Source organism: Capsella rubella, unplaced genomic scaffold (genome assembly GCF_000375325.1).
Source record: "Capsella rubella cultivar Monte Gargano unplaced genomic scaffold, Caprub1_0 scaffold_2, whole genome shotgun sequence".
Classification (NCBI taxonomy): domain Eukaryota; kingdom Viridiplantae; phylum Streptophyta; class Magnoliopsida; order Brassicales; family Brassicaceae; genus Capsella; species Capsella rubella.
In genome coordinates, this window is record NW_006238922.1 from 13,794,765 (window position 1) to 13,818,708 (window position 23,944).

The 23,944-nt window shown below is 35.8% G+C and overlaps 4 protein-coding genes and 2 long non-coding RNA genes across 8 annotated transcripts; 2 read left to right on the plus strand and 4 right to left on the minus strand.

The window, feature by feature from the left end:
• Nucleotides 1-62: 62 nt before the first annotated feature.
• On the minus strand, nucleotides 63-925 carry LOC17895415. The gene has a single exon (XM_006302799.2). It carries the CDS (start codon nucleotides 847-849, stop codon nucleotides 280-282), a length of 570 nt encoding a protein of 189 aa, XP_006302861.1. The 5' UTR covers nucleotides 850-925; the 3' UTR covers nucleotides 63-279.
• Nucleotides 926-2,909: 1,984 nt separating this feature from the next.
• LOC111832030 lies at nucleotides 2,910-3,831 on the minus strand. The gene is made up of 2 exons (XR_002835158.1): nucleotides 3,692-3,831; nucleotides 2,910-3,309 (listed from the first exon to the last, which is right to left on the minus strand). It is a non-coding gene; the product is annotated as an uncharacterized LOC111832030 (long non-coding RNA).
• A 964-nt stretch (nucleotides 3,832-4,795) lies between these two features.
• Nucleotides 4,796-6,773, minus strand: LOC17896491 (amino acid transporter AVT6E). Its single transcript, XM_006301387.2, has one exon. It carries the CDS (start codon nucleotides 6,522-6,524, stop codon nucleotides 5,061-5,063), a length of 1,464 nt encoding a protein of 487 aa, XP_006301449.1. The 5' UTR covers nucleotides 6,525-6,773; the 3' UTR covers nucleotides 4,796-5,060.
• Nucleotides 6,774-7,098: 325 nt separating this feature from the next.
• Nucleotides 7,099-7,647, minus strand: LOC111832070. The gene is made up of 2 exons (XR_002835204.1): nucleotides 7,375-7,647; nucleotides 7,099-7,277 (listed from the first exon to the last, which is right to left on the minus strand). It is a non-coding gene; the product is annotated as an uncharacterized LOC111832070 (long non-coding RNA).
• Nucleotides 7,648-14,272: 6,625 nt separating this feature from the next.
• Nucleotides 14,273-20,675, plus strand: LOC17895226 (topless-related protein 1). Of its 3 annotated transcripts, none has more exons than XM_023787171.1 (25): nucleotides 14,273-14,453; nucleotides 14,921-15,063; nucleotides 15,157-15,336; nucleotides 15,407-15,520; nucleotides 15,612-15,770; nucleotides 15,858-16,035; nucleotides 16,152-16,275; nucleotides 16,420-16,529; nucleotides 16,621-16,792; nucleotides 16,883-16,992; nucleotides 17,074-17,143; nucleotides 17,212-17,285; nucleotides 17,362-17,457; nucleotides 17,624-17,719; nucleotides 17,822-17,949; nucleotides 18,043-18,277; nucleotides 18,359-18,499; nucleotides 18,594-18,656; nucleotides 18,738-18,887; nucleotides 18,957-19,067; nucleotides 19,152-19,331; nucleotides 19,419-19,643; nucleotides 19,731-19,919; nucleotides 19,999-20,165; nucleotides 20,247-20,675. In XM_023787171.1, the coding sequence occupies exons 2-25, from the start codon at nucleotides 14,984-14,986 to the stop codon at nucleotides 20,458-20,460; spliced, it is 3,366 nt and encodes a 1,121-aa protein (XP_023642939.1). In that variant the 5' UTR covers nucleotides 14,273-14,453; nucleotides 14,921-14,983; the 3' UTR covers nucleotides 20,461-20,675. The 3 variants fall into 3 exon arrangements, with proteins under 3 accessions (XP_023642939.1, XP_023642940.1, XP_006301454.1); XM_023787172.1 differs by having other exon boundaries at nucleotides 18,741-18,887; XM_006301392.2 differs by having other exon boundaries at nucleotides 16,423-16,529; nucleotides 18,741-18,887.
• Nucleotides 20,676-20,964: 289 nt separating this feature from the next.
• Nucleotides 20,965-23,652, plus strand: LOC17894124 (COBW domain-containing protein 1). Its single transcript, XM_006302185.2, has 9 exons — nucleotides 20,965-21,426; nucleotides 21,528-21,593; nucleotides 21,683-21,863; nucleotides 22,005-22,201; nucleotides 22,473-22,523; nucleotides 22,661-22,752; nucleotides 22,838-22,959; nucleotides 23,091-23,179; nucleotides 23,279-23,652. Exons 1-9 carry the CDS (start codon nucleotides 21,103-21,105, stop codon nucleotides 23,519-23,521), a joined length of 1,365 nt encoding a protein of 454 aa, XP_006302247.1. The 5' UTR covers nucleotides 20,965-21,102; the 3' UTR covers nucleotides 23,522-23,652.
• The last annotated feature ends 292 nt before the right edge of the window (nucleotides 23,653-23,944 follow it).

Below are 23,944 nucleotides of genomic sequence, written 5' to 3' on the forward strand. Positions count from 1 at the left end.
GAGACAAAAGAAGCCAAAAACAACCTCTTGTGTTCAGATGATATTAGAGTGCAATGAAAAAGTTAAAACTTGCAAGTTCCAACATATGATAATTTGATTCAAGACGTAAAAGAACAAAGCCAATATATATACTACAAAAAAAGGTAACTCTATCTGAATTATAATGTCAAAACTAATCAGCCTAGCAAACATGATAATCACACACATTCGAACCTAAAGCCAAAACTCAAATAATCAGATATGTTGATGGAAGAAGCATAAAGAAAAACAGAGGAGAATTCAAGTAGGTTTGAGGTTGTGAAACATAGAATCCCATTTGATGATATCGTCAACATCTTTGTTTCCCCAATAAGCATCATCGCCGCAATCGAGCATACACGGAGGAGGAGGAGGAGGAGGAGGAGTCCCATTCGTCAGCAACAGCCTCTCTTCCTTTCCGCCATATACGTAGCTCGGCATGACCGATGTCTTCTTCCTCTTCAACAACGCTCCTTTCTTCCATCTCCCGTTCCCGCTGCTGCTGGACACAAGCACGAGTGCCCGAGACGATTCCTCCCGCCGGATCCAGGCTCGGACGTAATCGGAGAAGCATCTGCCGGTCTTCTTGATGGCAATCAAGACTCGGGAGATGGAGCGAGCGGTGAGCGGAGAAGGTTTACGATCACGGCGAGCGAGCTTCAAGATCTCGAGGCGGTGCTTAGCGATAGAGATGCCCATGCTGAGAAGAAACTCGTGGTTGAAGTAGGCAACGTCTTCGTACTCGAGCTCGTTGTTTGAGAAGGAGAGACCGTACTCATAGATAAGAGAAGCTTCGAGATTGGTCCTGGAGAGCCATGAGAACCAATCCATTGAGAGTTTTGAAATTCTCTAGGAAGAAGAAGAAACAAAGTTTTGGTGAGAGTGTGTGAACAAAGGTAAAGTCGTTTCAAAGAGTCTTGTGTATATAAAGGAGAGACGATGGTTCAAGGTTTAATTTGGGGGGGGGGTTGTTTACTTTGGTATAGTTTTGGTGAATTCCGATGGACTAAAGCAGCATACCAAAGTGAAAGAAAAAAACACAAAAAAAAACAAACATAATTTGTCAAAGTCAGAAAATATAAAAGAAAAGTAAAGAAGTTCCCACGACCTTTTTTTTTTTTTTTTTTAGCATTGAAGAAAAAAAACGAAAAAGGATTATAAACAACAACACATGGAGATGAGATGACTGTGGGTTTAATTAAGGTCCATTAATCACGGTGTGGGAGAAATGGAGTCATTATTTTGTATATACTGTATAATGCTTTCTTGCTTTTTGTTCCTTTTCTTTTTCCATTTAATCTCTTCTTTCAAAATCTAAATAAATTTGCTTCTTAGATAAAAGTCAGCATTATATTATTATTCGTTTTTAAGATTCCCTAAAAGATAGGCTAATACTCGATTTTAGAACACATGCAATGAATACAGTACTGCCCAAAATACTTGTAAGAAAATTGATTAAAACAAAAACTATGATGTCCATATACATATATAGAGATCATAGTATCATCGTCCGGCTCTGTCTACGTGATCAAATACGTTTTTCTATTTTATTTAAAATGTGTTGCTTTTTTGTTTATTAAGTTGAATCAATAATGTTATCTCTTCGTTACGTGTAAGATGGATTAACTGACTAAATAGTTAGTATTATCTTCGTTGTTAGGTCAACTAATGATAACAAAAACAAAAACAAAACACTAACATGAAAATTAAAAAGCGCCTTCTCTAATCTCTCTGGTCAACTTGTAATGTATCTTTTTCTGTAATCAATTCGTGTATACACATTATTATTATTTTACTACTTAAATAAGTCAATGAACACAATTCTATAATTATATAATGATCCTCAGTTTTTGAATCAAGGTGGAAGATTTAAATTATTATTGAGCTTTTAAGAGGACATTATTATCGAATGCTGTGTGACTACAAACAAAGACGTCGACACTAGTAACTAGTACAAGTAGTGGATGATGCATTAATCATGCATATATTCGTCCGTCTAGATCACAATCAGAATTATTTGTGTTAACAATACATATCTTATATAATATGGGATATAGATTGATCAATAGAAGAAGACACGATCCGTGATCACGGATTCATGGGTCATGCGCATGTGGGACTTTTAAGTAATGCTTCAATTGCAGCACTTACTTACCCCAGCCACTAGCTAGCTTCCACTTCTTTTTTTCGGTTTGCCCACATTCTACTGCTTAATGATTTACTCAGTCCCCCCCCCCCCCCCCACAATGGATTTACGCACTAATGTAAATAACAATAATCCGAGACTGAATTGAATTACTCCATCCCTTCTATATAACATGTGATCTATTTACCCTTTTCCCCAAAAATAGATGATTTTTTCATAAATATATGCAAAATTAAATAACTGTTTTATTGTTTTTATCAACTTATATTAGAAAGATTGTTTTTCATTTGTTGAATTGTGTTTAAAATGGTATTAAATAATGTTTTTCTTTAAAATAAACAAAACTTAAATGAATTTTTAACATGTGTGCATTTGCTTAAAAAAATAATCTATTCTAAAACGAAGGGAGTATAAAATTTTAAAAATTCTTTAAACAAACCGAGGCAGAGTCGTTTCATCCTTATTACTTATGTTTTGCATTTTTTTAATGGAATTCAGTCTAAACGGAGAAAAGAAAAGTCAAAACAGGGCGTCAAACTCGTCTGTGCACAAAGCTTTGTAATTCTAAATGTTTTGTGCTCATAGTTTTAGTGTGATGTTTTGTGCTCATAGTTTTAGTGTGTTTTTTTTGGTGTTTCGACTAGTTTGTTTGTTTTTGGAGGTACCAAATTGGTTGAAGTGGTTCAACTGCGTATGTATGTTTGTTTTTTGCATCTGCATTTGCGTTGGGGGAGGGGTTTCAGTATTCGTCGCTATGATTGCACCATTCATCTAATAATAATCTCTCTCACACACACCCTACACATTCATCTAATAATAATCTCTCTCTCACACACACCCTACACATTCATCTAATAATAATCTCTCTTCCACACACCCTACTCATTCATCTAATAATAACACACACACACACGCATGAGCCCTTCCACACACACGCTGCCTAGACATTCATCTATACATAGAGATTCTCTAGTCTACTGTATTATATACATAGAGATTTACTGGCGCACCATTTAAGCGGAAGATGAACAAACGTATAGAACTATATATATCGACACACTAGGCAGACGAATCAAGCTTCTGTCGTTTCACTGCCATCTCTCTCTACACACAGTCAATCCTTTTTTTCCTCTGTTTCTTCCAACCTTCATCAAATAAACCCAACAACAAAAACAAACAAACCATTTCAGACATCAGTTAATATCAAAAAGGTTTTATCATAATTATTTTCTCAATCAAAACTAACAATCGTTCTACATTTTAGGCAGAAAAAGGGCAGAGTATATCGAAACCAAATTTTGAAACATACTTTCTACTATTCCCAACACAACGATATTTCTAAAAACAGTTTTGAAGACAACATGTTTTCAAGTACTCCATCTTAAACACCCACAAAACACGAGCTGGATTTTCAAAACATGGTCATTTGAAATGTCTCTAAACTATATAACATAATTCCCTAACACACTAGTTCTAGCTAGTTTTAACAAAGAAAATAAAGTTAAATGAGCGGAGTCTTTCTCTTACCTTTTACGATGATGATGCCTCTCTCTCTCTCCCTCTCCCTCTTTGTCTCTGAGCAAGTGAGAGGAAACTGGAAACTGTTCGGAGTCGGTAACAGAACTTAGAAACAGAAATTGTAAGAACTAGTGTGTGTATGTGTATGAGTTTTGAACTTTGAACGAACAATGAGAGGAGTCTACGCATATATATAGGGGTCCATGATCAATACCTTTTTAATTAAAATAAATAAATCACAATTTCATAACGGTAACAAAACACACTTCATTGTCTCTAACGTTCATATTTTCTTTCGACAGCTAACGTTCGCCTGTCAAATCGTAAGACATATTAATAATTGTTTAATCCAAGGTTAAAATTTTAAAATATTGTCTTTGCAAATATCATTTTCAAAATAATTATATTGTTAGAGAGAAAACTAGGCAAGAGAGTGTAAATCTTACTCTTATCTGTTGTTATTAGTGTTACAAATTTGAATGCGAACAATTATGAACCTTGCTAATTGGAAAGATTCGGTTACACCGTGACAAGTATACATATATTGACAATTTAGTTACAACATTTCAGCTAGATAATGCTAAAATATTATTAACTGCGAGAAAGATTAGCATGGTATGAAGACACAGTATGATATTCATCTCAACGTCCACGTGTACACCGTGAACAAAAGTTTCAGGACGGTAACAGATATACCACTAAAGTGTAGGGACTTAAAACAATAAAATTGGAAAGTTGCACATCTTAGAATTTCGCTGCTGCCGAGATGCGACGGCGAGAAGAGAAGCGCATTTAAGGAAATCAATCTTATAAGATGATAATAGTCGTTGCATCAAAAGGTACATTTAAGTTGGTAACTTGTAGATTTTAAGGATGATGACCTTTTTAAGTCCAAGTTAAGTTTTCGTTACTTTGCTTTTAATTTCAATAGTACATCAATCTCGATGCTCTGTATTGTTTATGAGTTTATGACAACACACCCACCCTACCCCCCATCAAAGTTCATCCGGTTGTATTATACTATATCGCGTACCACCTGGTCGATCAACACCATTCCCAAACCATCCAACAAGGTATATTAAGAGATAATAACAGCTACAAATCGCCCGGCCAGAGACATAAAAGGAGTTTATTAATTAAAAACACAGTAAAAATGCGTATATATATATAAAATGATGATATCATAAGAATCTGGTCTGTATACATAGAATTCACAAACCGGAAAATCTTTAGGCTTAGTCTGAACAAACGCCATCGACTGAGAGATCCTAAAGGTGCACGTAGCTGTCTCAAAACTGAAGATTTCCGGTTCGGTATTGGACTTAGAATCTTTTGATTGTATGCTTCTACAAGATCCTGAGAAAAACTGCTATTACATTCAATCTGATTTGCTCCTGATGCTGTATATATTGCCAATGGTTCCAACAACGCTAACCACTACGGCCAAGATTAGCATCAACCACGACACTGATCTTTCGACGAGGCTTAACGAATTGCTCTGTTTCCCTAACCGTAATGCGATAAGCGCAGGGAATGTAAAACCAAGCGAAACCGCTGATGTTGCGCCTGTGAATTTGAATGCAGTCCATATATTTGGGATCATCGTTGAGCCAATGTAAATAAGAGCCAGCAAGACCACAGTAAGCCCCAATGATCTCTTTTTGCTTTCCGATAGAGGAGGCGACCCTTCAAACAGCAAGGTGTTGACGGTTTCTCTCAATGAGAAATGGATCACCGGGAAGACGAGCACTAGATGAAGAATGTAGCCGATTCTGACAACGTAGTTCACAGCAGAGCTGAAACGGATACCGAGATCTTGATCAAAGTTGGTCAAGATATCTGATTCGGTGTCCTTGCCGAAGAGGAGATAGCCTGATATAGCAGTTGAAGCGTAGACAACAACACAAATAGCTGTAGTGATTCTCCCAACTTGATTCATCTTATGAGGTGATCGACCTTGGAGCTCGTTATAGATGGGCTGGACATTGAAGTGACAAACGTAAGCATTGGACATGATGGGAATGACAACAAGAAGATCCAAGATTGCCTTTTTGGAACCAAAATCAGGAGTCATCCTGGGAGGGTCGATGGTGCCTTCGATAAGCTTGATGGCGGCGACAACAAAACAGACGACCACAAAGACAACAGCAAGAGCAACAGAAGCAGCTGAGGTAACGCTCAAGGAATCAATCTTGTTCAAAGCACAGAGAGGAGCCAAGAAGATGACCATCACAATCAAAATCAAAATTTTACGGTGATCCCAGAAACCATTCCCTAACCATTGATCCAAAACCCCAATGTGATGAAGAGAGCCAGACATGACATCACCCATGATAATCAGATAAACAACGAGAACGCCACCGTTGTTGACAATGATACAAATCTCGGAAAAAACCCTAGCGGTTTTGCCCAATGCGCATTGAACAACCTCGCCGTAAGATCTGGACTTGTGAATAACTGAAAATCTAACCAGGAGCTCAACGCTAATCTCAGAAAGAATGGCCATGATGATAATCAAGACAAACCCTAGAACCAAGCCGAGAACTTTCATGGTGGCGGGCAATGCCATGATCCCGGCGCCGATAATAGAGGTGGTGAGGTTGAAAACGGCGCCGTAGATCCCAGATCCTTGGTTGGATGATTTGCCATGAAGGACATCGACATCAAAATCGAGATCATCAACTTCTTCATCGCCGACACCATTGCGTGTGTCGTCGAAGTCGTTCACGAAGCTTTCTTCATCAGAAGCAAGCAACTTGTTGTTTCTGGGTTTTCCATTACTAGTCGGTTTCTGTAACTCAACGTAAGAAGTTTTGGGAATCACAGAGTAACTGCTATCCATTCGCCAGATCTGATCTAAAACGCCCTCTGATTTCGATTCAGATCAAACTTACAGGATGATAGATAGATAATACGAGATCGAAGAAGACGTAAGACGAGACTTTTATTATTCCTGGTCGAAAGAAAGAAAGAGAGATTGTTCAATAAAATCAAATCTGCTGAAAAATTAAAAATCGGATTAAGGGTCAACGTCTCAATTGGTCGTCGTTCCTGCCTCGTCGGCGATGTATATAGAGAGAGAGAGAATGAGAGATTGCTTTGGGAGGTAACTTCTATCTTACCATTGGTTCATTCATATAATCTTTTTTCCTAACTTATTTAATAAAGTAGTAATCTTATTAATTTCCCGATGAGCAATTAAAGTTTCACATCAAAAACTTAGGTAAGGCGTTTATCTTTAGGGTCAACTTAATAGAGATGCAATTCATAAAACTAGAAAAGGTCAAATAGATATGTACTACTAGCTTGTTAGATTCAGATTCAGAGGAAAAGTCAGAGAGAGACTTATTAACAACCAAAAGAAGAAATTGTGGGTTGGATTGAATGGATCATTACTCGTACTGGACTAGGACAAGAAGGAATAACATAAATCCAGGCACTAGAACATACTGTATAAAGAGATACAAGAAAACTGAGCACTGAAATCTCTCGTCTTTTCTATCTACAGATACTTTCTTGCAAGTGCACGTACTTTGGTGTCAAAATGTGATGATGTTATCCGTGAACCCGGCAGATACAAGGGATTCAGAAGACTCTGCATTAACACAAACGATTTTTCATGATGGCGACTAAACCAATGAATCAGGACGAAACCAACAACAGCGAATTCATTAATCAAGAAAAAACTTTACCTTTATATAAAGCTCATGCACCTCCTGAACGAAGCTCTTGATGCCGTCCTCGTTGCGAGAATCATGAAGGAGCATGAGGCACGTATATGTTGATTCATTAAGGAAGAAACAAACATTTTAAACTGGAGATGAATCTGTTAAGCACAAAAGTCAACATACCAATCTGACACTATATATTTAGGTGAATGTATCATCAGAAGAACAAACTTTTTGCTTGAAATTGAATTCAAAGGGTCCAAAATTAGTAATTAGTTCAACGACAAAGGATATGACCTGCGGTAACATACACTGACACAACCAGATCGTTAAACCTGTCAACTGACTTCAAGAACCTGAAGAGATAATATGGTAGTGAGATAGATCCTTCAATCATGATGGAAATTTTTTCACAAGGGACCTTACGTACATGGCACTTGTAGTCCATGCTAGGTCTTGGACAACATCTAACGCTGCATGTAATATAAATTGGTGCAACTGAGCAGCATCTTCTCTCTACCAAATAGAGAGAATGGTGTAAGAGACCGATGAGTAACTTATCAACTAGACCACATAACCAATAAGTATTTATATACCAGCTAGATGAGAAGACAAAAACAGAGAAAGTCGCATAGTCAAGAAAGGAGAATCAACATATGATAGACCAGAAACCAATTAGTCTTAAAGATGTACGTTTTAAGAATTATCTAGGTAGAACCAAGGCCTGTTTTCGACTGGTTATGTAAGTGTAAAACAGGGTGAAACAGAATTATCTTAGAGAGTACATGTATATATAAAATGTTAAAGACTGAGAACATGGATGCATATACTTGAGGAGAATGGAGCCAGAAAGGCAGGAAAAGGGGCTTCTTCTCGTCACAGCGATCAAGTCGACACAACTAGTAAATTACAATCAAACAATTCGTCTCTAAATGGAGGTAAACTTTAATCGATCGACACAGACCTGAGAAAGGGGTGGAGAAACGAAGGCACGGGAGCGACGTTGAAAGAAAGCTTCAGGGAATACAACCAGCGCAAAATGGAGAAAAAATTGTTAACAATGGAGATCCAGAGAACAAAGACTGATCTAACGCGATGGATCACCAATTCTTCAGAAATCGCAAGATCGTCGAGTTAAAAATTATATTAAAAAAAAAGCTGAAATATCCAGACTCCCTCTAGTACAGTGTGTTGTTAGAGAGAAGGACGACAACAGAATGGGGCCTTTATTGTTCCTTACTGGGTGGGCTTCGCTTCGTAAGCCCATCGTGTTTAAACTTTTATAGCACGTGCCCTTACTTAAAAAATGCCAACCTGAAGCAGACGGGACTAATTCGCTTAATTCAGAAGAGACAGAGAGCTCCTCTATCCATTAATTTACAACGAAGAAAATTTAAAATTGGTTTACGGTAAACTAATTGTTTGCATCCTGAAAATTAAAATAGTCTAGTTGAGTTCAGTTTCATCTATTCTCTCTTTGCAGCTTGTTTTGTTTTTAATTAGTCCAATCAATTTACACACAGATCAGTTGATTGTTTTCTCATTTGCTCGTATAATTCAAAGTCATACCTTTTACGTTATAGTTTTTTTGTGAAAAATTCAAACATTGGGAAATTGCATGATAATATCAACGGAGAGAGCGGCGTTGGAAACATTTAAGAAACAAGAAAAGAAAAAAGAAGAAGAAAAAAACGAAAAAACAAAATATTGCACCAGTGTGCATGTTATCATCGTCGTCATGGCAAGCGATCAGAGAAGGAACAAAAGCCAATTTTATTTCGCAGAGGCAAATAATAGAGAGATATTTTAGGAGCGGCGGCAATGTCTTGGATACGTACGTGGGAATTATGTATTACTCCATCTCACTAAATTATTTATTCTTCTAGCTACTATTTTTAATCGTTTATTGGGCTTAAATTATCAATGATAAAAAAAAAAAATATATATCAATGATTATTTTTTAAAATCTATAAAATACTAATAGTAATTAATTAAAATATGTAGAACATCAATATTTGTGAAACTAAAAAAATCCCAAACCATCATCTTTTATGAAACAGAGAAAATATAATATTATTGGTTGAATTTATTGTATTCAATGATATTTTTATTTAAAAAAAATTATATTTTGAAAATTGATGTGGAATAGAGTTAAACCTTATAATTAAAAAAGAAAGAGAGAAAGTAGTAAAAAAAGAAGAGAATTGATGGCTTCGGAAATTAACAAGAGAAAGAAAAGGCAAATTTAAATATTAGTATAAAAATGGGAACGGACAACCGACAACATCTCCCAGAAAGGCAGCAATCAAAATATCGCCGTGGCGATATATTCGTCTTATTATTTTGTACAATCCGTTATGAGAGATATTCAAATATATATATATTTACTATAAAACTCGTAAAACAACATGATACTCTCTGACTGAGTGCAAAAGTGGGAAAAGGCAACCAATAGATTAGAGAGCCCAACACACAAAAAGCCCCCTCCTCTCCTCTCCTTTCCTTCCATTCTTCTTCTTTATTTATAAATTTGAGACGATCAACTTCACATTTTTTTTTATTTTTCTTTTTTTAGAAGAAGCAACTAACCACCACACATCACCATGCATGATTCAAACAAACAAGTACAACCTAGAAAATCAAATTTAGCCATTATACTATAATCAATACGATTACTTGTTTTCACCCTTTGCAATTCAAAACAAACTATATATCTATTGTCCGCTTTTATACTTTTTAGTGGAGTTTACTACTAATTTTTTATCAACATACCCACTCAAGACATTTTCAATGGTCGTCTTTTTTAACTTAAATTTCCTTAAACATATTATCTTATATGATGGTCTTCACTAGCTACTAGTAGTATCTAATACTATGTCCCTTTATTACAAGAATCTCAATTTTTGTTACCTTTGCAATCATACAATTATATGCTATAGTTGATTTATCTCTAACTTTTATATATCGTTTTGATTTTACAACCGCTTCTATATTTTTCATATATATTTATTTTATTTTTAATTTTTACAAACATGATCTACGATAGCACATACTAAATAGAAATGCTATAGAATTATTAGTGGAAAAAATCAATTCATTACTGCATTATTAAAATATTTGGCTCCAATGGAAAAAGGAAAAAACCTAAACTCTAATCAACCTTTCTCATTTTTTTTTTTTGTTCTTCTTCTCCTTCTCTCTTTTATGGAATTTTTAAAATTCAGCCACTCTTGCTCCTACTCTCCTCACCACTAAACTTATTAAAACTCTAACATCTCGCTCCCACCTTATCAAACTCATGATTATGGGACAAAACCTCGACGCCAAAAAAGATTATGAATCTGAATTACGAACACTAGATTTTGTCATTTAACAAAGACCTTTTCTACTCGGTGGTCAAAAGGTTCTCTTAAATCTGTAATCATCTTTGTTAAACCCAAATTTAAAAGTGAAACCCAAGTTTGCTATTTATTTAATTTCGTATATGAAAATCGCTAACCTTAGTCTTAACAGTTATTGAGAAGCGTTATTTATCCCTTTTATTCTCTATTGATATAGGCTATTATGCATAAAAAAAAAATTGGAGTATTGAAGGCGACATATTTCTTGTTGATGGAAGATTCTAAGTTTTTATAAGGCTAGTTTGGATTGAAAATTCTGAATTCTATACATATGTGGCATACTTCTAAGTTTCTATATGATTTATTTGAGGTTTTCTATGAAAGAATTCTTATTTTGCAGATCTAGCATGGGTAAAGAGCATGAGCAAAATTGATGGCATGAAATTCATCAGAAAGAAAGCGATTGTGGTCTTAGCTTGTGCAGATTTTGAATATATCTTTATGTATTGATTTAGTTCCTTGCCCATATGAGATGAATTGATTTTACGTGATGCTTTTTATTTAATTGTAGTGACCACATTTGAGCATAAGAGAGATAACCGTAGATAAACTTGGCAATTAGTTAGGCCTACTTGTGAAGCCGAAGACAAAAAAAGTCAAATCCGTTAGAGTTTTCATTTTGACTTAATTAACATTACAATTTTAACTTTGTAATATGATTATTATTATTCTTGATTAAACACAAATAATTTTTATTTATTAAAGAATTATTATTGTTACTGATTATTTGTGTAGTTTAGTTTATTATTCTTTCTTTTTAATGGTTAAAACTAAATATAGTTTATTAAAAGGATATTTGGCTAACAAATTGAACTTTCAGTTAAAAACTTTTAACGATTATCGAATTGTTCATATCAAAATCGCTGAATATTAGAAAAAAAAAAAGAAATGTATACTAAAATTTAAAGGTAAGTTTGGCTCCATTAACCCTTTTTTTATATATTAGAAGTAAAACAAGTAATAATTACATCATGCACATGTACCTCCTACAGGCTACAGTAGTAGTGAGTGACTCATAAATGAAACGTATCATCATACTGGATTGACGACGAGTAGTTGTCTGATATTGACATCTTTATTTATTTAGGCTTTCCTTTTCATCGTTAATGTTCAACTTACTAACTTTTGATTGATTAAAATATTTGATGTTGACATATCAAACGCGATATTATTATCTTCCTAAATAAACTTTTTTATAGTACTAATTTTTTTCTTTTTTTTTTCAAATGTTCAATATATCATTTTCTTATATAAACTTGATGAAACTGTGTTTTTTTTGTAACAGAACTTGATGAAACTGTGTTTCTCTTAAAGAATGTGAAATATGTTTGTTATGATGGCAAACTGATTAATTAAGCCGAACTTAATATTCAAATAGTTTTAAGATAACTATACGTACATGTCTGACTGACTAGGAAAGTAGATACTCGTGTTAACGTGTTTAAAAACAACTAAAAAAATAATTATAAATATGCTTTTGAAAAGTAAACGTTATACACTTTTTCTTGTGCACCCATAACTTTAGCAAAAGAAAGAAACCATTATTCAATCATTCTTGAGCAATTAAAACAAATAATACTATATATACTAGAGTATTTATCTTCATTTGGTGCCAAACAAACTTTAAAGGTAATGACGTCCAAAAAAGCTCAATGTTTGTAGAGAGACATTATTCATTTTAATTTAAATAATGATTAAGATTTTGACACATTAATTAGTAACATATATTTTTTTGTTTTAAAATAAATTATATTTTGAGTAAATGCATACCTATCAAAAAGACATTTTTTGAGAAATATACTTTTTAGTGTACTTTTTCCAAAAAATTCCTTTTATCTATCTATTTTGAAAAATATCATTGTTTCAATATGGAAATATTTAAATTTTTATATGTTTTATAAGGTACTTCTTTATAATAACTACAACCGAGAGATTTGATACAAATAATTTATAATATTTTAAAAGGTTTTAAATCATTTTTACACTTTTTACCAGGTTTTTAAAGGGTATATAAAGTTTTTAAAAGGTTTTTATAAATTATTTTTATGCTATTTATGAAAGATATATAAAATTTAATACATATATAAAGGTATTTTGTGTGTATATATATAAGTTTACACACATATTTGGATAAATTTCAACATTTTTAGTGTTTTTATGATAAAATTTTAAAAGAAAGTATTTTTAAAAAATGGTATTTGGAAAAAGATATTTCTGAAATTTCTCTTAAATAAAATATCATTTAAATTTTGTTTATTTTTTCCAAAAAATTATTTAATATCTATTTAAAGACAATTTAACCAATGGAAAAATAATCTGCATAAAATCAATTGATAAAAACCAGAAAACAATATTTAATTTGTATAAATTTGTGAGAAATCATTTATTTAAAAAAAATAAAAATCTAAAAAATCATTTATATAAGAGCGGAGGGAGTATTAACTTACTATTTTTTTATAAAACATTATTAACTAATATAAAAATATATAGTCTAAAAATATTAAATTTATTAAATGTTATAAAAAATTTAAAATATTATTTATATTGAAACAAAAAATTTTGGCTAAAACATCACTTGAAAATAACAAAAAATTATAAAACTTTAAAAATCGCAGCGGATAACATCGATCTTCTTGGTTCATTATAACGTCGACAACGAAACTCCAATTACGCTGTGAATAACAAACCAATATTATTTTATTTGCAATATGTAGCTCACATCGAATTTTTGGATTAATAAAAAAAATAAAACAAAAGACAGACTAAATGAGGGTCATATATATAAATTAAACGAGTCTCACTGAATTATTGACATGTCCTCTCCTATCACGAGAGAAGGCCGAATTAGTATTAAGATATCGCGAGAAAACAACTTCTCTTCATAATCTAAAAAAGTTCCATTCTCTCTCTCTCTCTCCACCACGTCCACGTGATTATTTATTTTGTTCAACACCGCATCTCAAGAATAATAATCCCAATGGCTTAAATGGCAAATTAGGTAATAATTGTCATTTCTCAAGGGCAAGCAACGGGCCTTTTTAAAAACATGATACTAGAAGAAGGAAAAGCTTTGTCGTGTTCTGAGGGATCTGTGGGGACGCAGCTATCTCGCTTTTCAAACCGTCGGATTAGTGTATTCATATAGGTTCATCGTACAATATCGACGGTTTTCACAGTGGGTGTACCCTTGTCGCGACACAGACGATCATGTCTCCTTATAGTACAGCTAGCAGCTAAAGATTCCGAGCCGATAGCGTTCGAGAACTGTAGCCGGCTAAGTCGTATGTCTTGTTGTCACTGTACTTATATATAAGTTGTTTCGATTATCAGAATCCAGCTTCCTTATCATGTCATAAGTGAGTGCTCTTATTACACTCCGTTATCCATCACCTTCGCGTATTAAATTCTTTTTTATTTTTATTTTGGATTTAAATTAAAGTCTCAATTTCTGTAAGATTTTAATGTTAGTATAAATAATTCTGAAGAGAGAGAGAACACTTGTTTTTATTCCATAGTTTTTTTTTTCTTATCTTATTTTTCGGGTCTGAGAGAGAGAGAGAGAGAGAGAGAAAAAGAGTCCAAAGAAACCAAATCCTTCGCCTCTTTCATTTTAGAGGAGAGAGAAAATCTCAAGCTCTCTCGGTCGCCTTTCTTTGTTTCTGAAATCGATCTCTTCTCTCCTTCTTCTTCTTCTTCTTCATGGTAAGTAGTAGTAAGAGCTTCTGGGTACCCAGAAAAGCTAGATTCCATTATTAACAGAGGAACCCAGAATCGTAGCTTTTCTGGGTTCCTTTTTTTTTTTTTTTTTTTTTTGGTTTGCCCCTCTTGATTTACATGTAGTTGAAAAAAGAAGGCCATTTAAGCTATTTAATTAGGTGGAAAAGAATAATAATAATACTAGGAAGGAAGGAAGGAAAACCTAATTTTTGTTAACAGTAATTTTAAATCCGCCGGAATAGGGGCTTTTGGAGAATTTCCCGGAGATAGTTTAAAAGATCTAGTACTACTACTCTAGTAGTTTCATTCATTAAGAGCGTTAGTTTAATTAAGCTAACTCCCCCTTTCTTTCTTTTTTTCTCTTGCAAATATCTGAAACCCAGATTGTTTTTGTGGATGATTACGATGTTCATTTAAGGGTGTTATCGTCGCCATTATTTCTGTTTTTGCAGATCTGGTGTCTTTTCTGCATCTGACTTTCAAAATCTTCTTCTCTGGAGTGAGTCCAAAAAAACATGTCTTCTCTTAGCAGAGAGCTCGTGTTCTTGATCTTACAGTTTTTAGATGAAGAGAAGTTCAAGGAGACTGTTCATAAGTAAGTCCCTTCCCATCTATTTGCTTTTCTGGGTTTGTCTCTCCCTTTTCGTTTATTATCGTTTTTTTTTTTTTTTTTTTTCGTGCAACATAGGCTTGAACAAGAATCTGGGTTTTTCTTCAACATGAAGTATTTTGAGGATGAGGTGCACAATGGAAACTGGGATGAGGTCGAGAAGTATCTCTCTGGTTTTACTAAAGTTGATGACAATAGATACTCCATGAAGATTTTCTTCGAGATTAGGAAGCAGAAGTATCTTGAGGCCTTGGATAAGTAAGTTCATGCCAACACAATTTGTAGACTTCTTTGTTTTTATTTGCCAACCACCGCTTCCTTTTTCTAGGCATGATCGTCCCAAGGCTGTTGAAATTTTGGTCAAGGATTTGAAAGTGTTTTCCACCTTTAATGAGGAGCTTTTCAAGGAAATCACTCAGCTCTTGACCTTAGAAAACTTCCGGTAACCCATATTTCAGGGTTTTTTTAATACGCTTTTTGAAATTTTAACCATTGTTAGTGCAACATATGAGCGTAACTTGTTCAAACTTCAGGGAGAACGAGCAGTTATCCAAGTATGGGGACACAAAGTCCGCCAGAGCTATCATGTTGGTGGAACTCAAGAAGTTGATTGAAGCTAATCCATTATTCCGTGATAAATTGCAGTTTCCTACCCTTAGAAATTCACGCCTCAGGACTCTGATAAATCAGAGGTATATATTGTCCTTCTTGCTCACTTCTACTTTTTCATTTCTCTCCTGCTTTAACTACTAGTTTCCATGTGACTGCACAACTTGCAGCTTAAATTGGCAACATCAGCTTTGTAAAAACCCAAGGCCAAATCCTGATATAAAGACTCTCTTTGTGGATCATTCCTGCCGCCTTCCAAATGATGCACGAGCACCATCCCCTGTCAACAATCCGCTGCTTGGATCATTACCAAAAGCCGGCGGATTTCCTCCTTTAGGCGCACATGGGGTATGTCATTTTCCACCTGATGTTGTATCTTCGATGAATGCAATTGTCTTTTCATTTTGGTCCTAGCTCTATAGTTACCTTTACATGCCGTGCTTGACTTGCCTTTATGTCTTCAGCCATTTCAACCAACACCTACTCCGGTTCCTACACCTCTTGCTGGTTGGATGTCTAGTCCTTCCTCTGTCCCTCATCCAGCTGTGTCTGGAGGAGCCATTGCCCTTGGTGCTCCATCCATCCAAGGTAATTTTTTAATATAAAATGTGGCGTTTCATTGTAAAAGCTTTGTGGAACTATCGTCTTCCAAATTCTATCCTTTCATTTCTTTTCAGAACCTTTAATTTTCACCTGTGATCTACGTAACATGTTCTCCTTGTCGGGTCTTAGCAGCCTTGAAGCACCCGAGAACTCCTCCAACTAATTCTGCTGCAGACTATCCATCAGGTGATTCAGACCATGTCTCAAAACGAACAAGACCTATGGGCATCTCTGATGAGGTGACAAAAATCTGAAGCATACTAATTTTATGCAGTTTGTAATGCGAGCTTAAACTTAAAATGTATTTCTTTTTTGCTCCACCGTATGTAGGTAAGTCTAGGTGTGAACATGTTACCAATGACATTCCCAGGGCAGGCTCATGGCCACAACCAAACCTTCAAGGCACCTGATGACTTGCCCAAGGCGGTAGCACGAACTTTGAGTCAGGGCTCATCTCCCATGAGCATGGATTTCCATCCTATTAAACAGACCCTGCTACTAGGTCTGTTTCTTGCTCTGTCTATATATTTCATATAACAAACGTCATCAGAACTTTTATAACATCAGAAGTTTCTTGCTTCAATTTGCTCAGTTGGTACGAATGTTGGGGATATTGGGCTCTGGGAAGTTGGTTCTCGAGAACGACTAGTACAGAAGACTTTTAAAGTTTGGGACTTGAGTAAATGTTCAATGCCCTTGCAGGTACTTTTTTTTTTATGAAATCAGAATCTTATTATCTAGTTTTTATTTGAAACGTTAGTAACCTAAAATTTTGGTCTTTAGGCTGCTTTGGTGAAAGAACCTGTCGTTTCAGTTAACCGTGTGATTTGGAGTCCTGATGGTGCCTTATTCGGTAAGATTTGAGATTAAAAATGTTGTGTCAATTGATCTGGGTATTCTTATGCGTGTTTTCAACTGCAGGAGTTGCTTATTCTAGACATATTGTACAGCTATACTCCTATCACGGTGGGGAAGATATGAGGCAACATCTTGAGGTGTTATATTGTTTATAACATCATTTTAGGAGTATGTCATTCATTTCCTGTAATTAAAAGCATTTGTTGTTCCCAGATTGATGCTCATGTTGGTGGTGTCAACGACATTGCATTCTCCACTCCAAACAAGCAACTATGTGTTACTACTTGTGGTGATGACAAAACCATTAAGGTTTAGTCTTTTATTTCCTTTTCATAACTCTCCTTTTTTTTTCCGTTGGAAGTCAAAAAAAGTCTAATGACAAAACCATTAAGGTTTAGTCTTTTATTTCCTTATCATAACTTTCCTTTTTTTCCGTTGGAAGTCAAAAAAGGACTAATCAGTTCTTTGGATGAAGGTCTGGGATGCTGCAACGGGTGTAAAACGGCATACTTTTGAGGGGCATGAAGCTCCTGTTTACTCTATCTGCCCTCACTACAAAGAAAACATCCAGGTACATAGCAATATTTCAGGGGTTTCATTTTTGCTAAGTACAAAGCTTAAATTTGTTTCAATTTGGTTTGGTCCTGAGTTGTTTATTTTTCTTGTGCTTAAGTTCATCTTTTCAACTGCTCTTGATGGGAAAATAAAAGCATGGTTATATGATAATATGGGTTCTCGGGTTGACTACGAAGCTCCTGGTCGCTGGTGTACAACGATGGCCTACAGTGCTGATGGAACTAGGTTCGAGCATAGTTCTCATTATCTCTATGTCTTGGCTCTGTTCTTTCTTGTCATGATGTGATACTAAATCATTTTGTTTTACTTACATGATAGGCTATTTTCCTGTGGGACGAGTAAAGATGGGGAATCATTCATAGTTGAGTGGAATGAAAGTGAAGGAGCTGTTAAGAGAACTTATCAAGGATTCCATAAGCGTTCTCTTGGTGTTGTTCAGTTTGATACTACTAAAAACCGCTATCTCGCTGCGGGTGACGACTTCTCCATTAAATTCTGGGATATGGACAATACACAGCTTTTGACTGCCATTGATGCTGAAGGAGGTCTCCAGGTATGTAAATAAATACCTTGATTCTTCTTGGAAACCGAAAGTTTTCATTTGCAGCCCATCATGACTCTCTATATTTTGTAGGCAAGTCCACGGATCCGGTTTAACAAGGAAGGCTCTCTCTTGGCCGTTTCTGCAAATGACAATATGATTAAAGTTATGGCAAACTCAGATGGTCTAAGGCTATTGCACACAGTTGAGAACTTATCTTCTGAATCCTCCAAGGTACAGATTTTTTTTCTCATTGGATCGTGAACAAGCAAATTAGGAACTTCCAAATTCAAAAAATTTCAACATTATTTCTCATTCACATCTGCAGCCTGCAATTAACAGTATTCCGGTGGCAGAGAGACCTGCCTCTGTAGTTTCCATCCCTGGAATGGTACAAAAATGGATTTTGTTTCCCTTCAGTTTATTTCTATTCTTATGTTTGCGTCCAATCATCGGTCACTTACGTTCCCAGCAGAATGGAGATTCACGGAATATGGTGGATGTGAAGCCAGTGATCACTGAAGAATCAAATGATAAGTCTAAGGTATGGAAGCTTACTGAAGTCGGCGAACCCTCTCAATGCCGTTCATTGAGACTCCCTGAGAATATGAGAGTCACCAAGGTACCACTACAGAGACTGACATCACTGTACTTTAATGGCTTTGATTCTAATGACTTGAAACTTTAGCAGATATCAAGACTGATTTTCACAAACTCGGGAAATGCAATTTTGGCATTGGCATCAAATGCAATTCATCTGCTATGGAAGTGGCAGCGAAATGAGCGTAATGCAACTGGAAAGGTACTTATGGTCTAATATTTTCCTTTTTAAGACTTTTCGAAAGAGATGAAATCCTTATGAAATTTAGTATGTGATTTTGTGTAGGCAACGGCTTCTTTACCTCCTCAGCCGTGGCAGCCAGCAAGCGGGATTTTAATGACCAATGATGTGGCTGAAACTAATCCAGAAGAAGCCGTACCATGTTTTGCTTTATCCAAGAATGATTCCTACGTGATGTCAGCATCGGGAGGAAAGATTTCTTTATTTAATATGATGACGTTTAAGGTAAAAATCCAGCTAGAGATAGCGCCTCCATCTATAGAATGCAAACAAGGTTCGGTTACATTTAATTGTGTTTTTGGCTAAGCGCAGACAATGGCTACTTTTATGCCGCCGCCTCCTGCTGCAACGTTTCTTGCTTTTCACCCTCAAGATAACAATATCATTGCGATCGGGATGGATGATAGTACAATACAAATTTACAATGTTCGCGTTGACGAGGTTAAGAGTAAGCTTAAAGGACATTCTAAGAGAATAACCGGCCTTGCTTTCTCCAATGTACTAAATGTTCTGGTTTCGTCTGGAGCAGACGCTCAGGTGCTGATCAATCTCATGTTTTGTAATTAAGAATTCCAACCGCTGTAAGTCTTATTGTGAATCTCATTTGTTTTTGTATCTATTCAGCTTTGTGTATGGAACACGGATGGATGGGAGAAACAGAAAAGCAAGGTTCTGCAAATCCCACAGGGAAGATCAACAGCTGCTCTTTCAGACACGCGTGTTCAGTTTCATCAAGATCAAGTACACTTCCTCGTGGTTCATGAAACGCAGCTCGCTATATATGAAACAACCAAGCTTGAATGCATGAAACAGGTTTTAGTATTTCCTACTTTCTCTCACTCTTTCTCTCCCTGCATATCAGACCACTGACGATTGGTTTTTTTCGTTTCAGTGGCCAGTGCGTGAATCATCAGCTCCAATCACACATGCCACATTCTCATGTGATAGCCAATTGATATACACAAGTTTCATGGACGCTACAATCTGTGTGTTCAGCTCTGCAAACCTTCGATTGCGTTGCAGAGTCAATCCCTCTGCATATTTGCCAGCTTCTCTCAGGTGAGTGAAAATTGTGAATGAATGAATGAAAACAGAGGAATCTTGAGTATTGAATCTTGAATCTCGATGGTGTGTGTGCAGCAACTCAAATGTCCATCCACTGGTGATAGCGGCTCATCCGCAAGAATCCAATATGTTTGCTGTGGGTCTGTCAGATGGTGGAGTCCATATATTCGAGCCGCTTGAGTCTGAAGGCAAATGGGGAGTGGCTCCACCGCCTGAAAATGGTTCAGCCAGCGCTGTCACGACTGCACCTTCCGTTGGAGGTTCTGCCTCTGACCAACCTCAGAGATGATAAGAAACCCGATCTGCTTTAGTTTCTTACTGCTGTCTTTTCTTTCTTTTTTGAGTTTTTAGATCTTTTCAAAATATTTTTGTTTTGTTTTGTTTTGTCTGGAAGAAAGCAATCTAACAAGGTGAGTGAATTAATGTATCATATTATCTATAGGAAGGCGTTACAGTTCCTAATTGATTAATTCGATGTTGCTTGCTTTGATTTTTTAACACTAATTTATTTGTCTTGAGAAATGTCATCTCAGTGCTGCAAAGAATAATATTTACATAGTTAACGCAAGGTAAAGAAGATTTTGTAGTTTTGCAAACTTGGAACGTAAACGTGTTCCGAAGTCCGAACCTAAGTAAGAAGTAAGGACTGAATGCCACGTGGAGCTTCGCTGATGGAGATAGGTTTGGATAATTGTTAGGAAGAATACCCTGAGGGTGTGCGGCCCGAGGCCCACGGCCCACAGATATATAGGTAATAATATCCTCAACAAATAGTAGTAATTTCGAGAAAGACAAAAAAAAAAAAAAAAAAAAGTTATCAGCATCTAGAAGGAGCTAGCTACTACACAGAGAGTGGAACGAGATTCATACTCGCCAATCGCCATTGACCTTTCATAGAGCGAAGCTTTACTTTAATACCCTTTTAACTAAAATGGCGACGCTATCAAAACTAGAGATTGCCACGACCTTCCTCGCTTACACTGCTCCTCGTTGCTCGACGACCTTGAACCCTCACTTCTCTTCTGCAGCCATCTCCGTTTTCTCCAGGCGCAGAGCTACGACCGCTTCCGTCACAGCGACGCAGTCGTTGTTCTTTTCCCCGGTGGTAAATTCCAATCGCCGTCGAAAATTCTCATCTGTCTCGGCCTCAGCTTCCGCGCCGCCGCAGACTGAAGATTCCGATGTCACCACTAAGATTCCGCCTGATAACCGGATTCCGGCTACTATAATCACGGGGTTTCTGGGCTCTGGCAAGGTGAGTATTTTCAATTTCATATCATTTTAGGGTTCCTGTATATGCTTTTTAATATTTTCTAGCCTAACTCTAGTTTGGTTCTTATGTTAATGATGAACAAGACGACATTGCTGAATCATATACTGACCAGAGATCATGGGAAGCGCATTGCCGTGATCGAGAATGAGGTAAGTTGATCATCCTCTCCCAACAATTAGTATCAATGTTGTTGATTTTAAGTTGACGTTTCTACCTAATGTTTGATGTGAATTCTCAGTTTGGTGAAGTTGACATCGATGGTTCACTTGTTGCTGCTAAATCTGTGGGAGCAGAGGATATTGTGATGCTCAACAATGGCTGTCTGTGTTGCACAGTTAGGGGTGATCTTGTGAGGATGATTGGAGAATTAGTCAATAAGAAAAAGGGAAAATTCGACCATATTGTGATAGAGACAACAGGTAGGATGGTACCACTTAGCTCTAGAGCTACTCATCCTTTTCAAAGAGTTATCTGTTATTATATGCATGCTTAGAGAATCTTGGGAATGAGTAATGAGTATGTTCTGTATTTTTTTTTTATTTATTTTTTTTTTTTTTTAGGATTGGCAAACCCTGCACCAATTATCCAAACCTTTTATGCTGAAGAAGAAATTTTCAATGATGTCAAACTGGACGGCGTTGTTACTCTAGTTGATGCTAAGCATGCTCGTTTGCATCTGGATGAGGTCAAACCCAAAGGTGTTGTCAATGAGGCTGTTGAACAAATTGCGTATGCAGATCGTATCATAGTTAATAAGGTAGCCAAAATTTTGTACACAGCTCTTTCAAAGAAAATGTGATAGTTTTCGTGATCTTGAAAGGTTGAACCTTTCTATCATAAGATTCAGGCCGTTCCTCTCTAAATTAGTTTATAGTTTACAAATAACTTCATTTGCGAAAATGGTATTGACATGACATGTCGTAAGTGATGGATCCATGTTTTACCCCAATAAGTAAGGCAGTTATCGATAATATATTGTTCTCAGTTGGCATATCCATTCTCTGAGAAGTTAGTGTACTTTGTTGCAGACTGATCTTGTTGGTGAGGCAGAATTAGGTTCTGTGGTGCAACGCATAAAGGTCTATCCCGCATCTTCTTCTTTTTCATGTATTCCACTAGATGATTATATAACCACGTTCCCAGCTTTCTATTCAGACCATTCTTGCTTATCTTGTTCCATGTTAACGTATACTCTATCGTTATCGACACTCGACAGACAATAAACAGCATGGCTCAGATGACGCGGACAAAGTACGGAAATGTTGACTTAGATTACGTTCTTGGAATTGGAGGTTTTGATCTACAGAGGTCTGCTTCTTGTTCAACTTATGAAAATATTTAATTTGGTTATTGTAGCTTAACACGATCATTAAGGTATTTATTACTTTATCAGAATCGAAAGCTCTGTGAATGAAGATGATAAAGAAGATCACCATGATCACGACCATGATCATCACCATGATCACGACCATGATCATGACCATGATCACAACCACCATCATCACGATGAACATGGTAAGGTTATTAGGAAATTTGGTTTAGTTATACGGATTGCGTACTCCAGCTTTACAAATTACAAACATGAATATTTGATACTGGTCCCTCTCATTACACAACCTAATCAGTCTCTGTTTCTTAAACGGTAGAGCATCATCATCATTCTCATGATCACACCCATGATCCCGGTGTTTCTTCAGTCAGTATTGTTTGCGAAGGAAGCTTAGACCTTGAGAAGGTAATATAGATAATATGCAGCTTGAAGGCACACAAGTAGCATAAACAACAATTTGATGAAATAGAACGTTAATCTTCAAATTTTGGTACAATCCATCAGGCAAACATGTGGCTAGGGACTTTACTGATGGAACGCAGTGAGGACATCTACAGAATGAAAGGTCTCCTCTCGGTCCACAGCATGGAGGAGAGATTTGTGTTTCAAGGAGTCCATGACATATTTCAAGGATCACCAGACCGGTTATGGGGAAGAGACGAAGCTAGAGTGAACAAGATTGTCTTCATTGGCAAGAATTTGAACAGGGAGGAGTTAGAAAAGGGTTTTAAAGCGTGCTTGATTTGATTTTTGGAATCTTTTTTTATCTTTTCACTAAGGTGTAATGTATACCTTGTAATTCTATTTAAGTGCCAAGCAAACGTGATTGCGGAGGTATCCCCTACTTAATAAAGTTAAATCTACAATCTTTGAACAAATTTGAAAAATAGAAAGAAAATATGTGAATGCTGTTGACAAAATATATATATGATTTTCACTTTTAAATTATCTTATAATACATGATAAAAATATCAAATGTCATATACTCTTTAATAAATCAAAAATGTTTAAAACTTACTAAGGTATAAACAAAAATTGAAAGTTTTAACTTGAAATTAATTAAAAACTTAAATACGAAATAAACATAACACTAGGAATCCACGAATCTCTAATGATCAGAGGATTTTGAAGAAAACTAGATTTATTTTCCAGAAATTGAGAGAATAATAA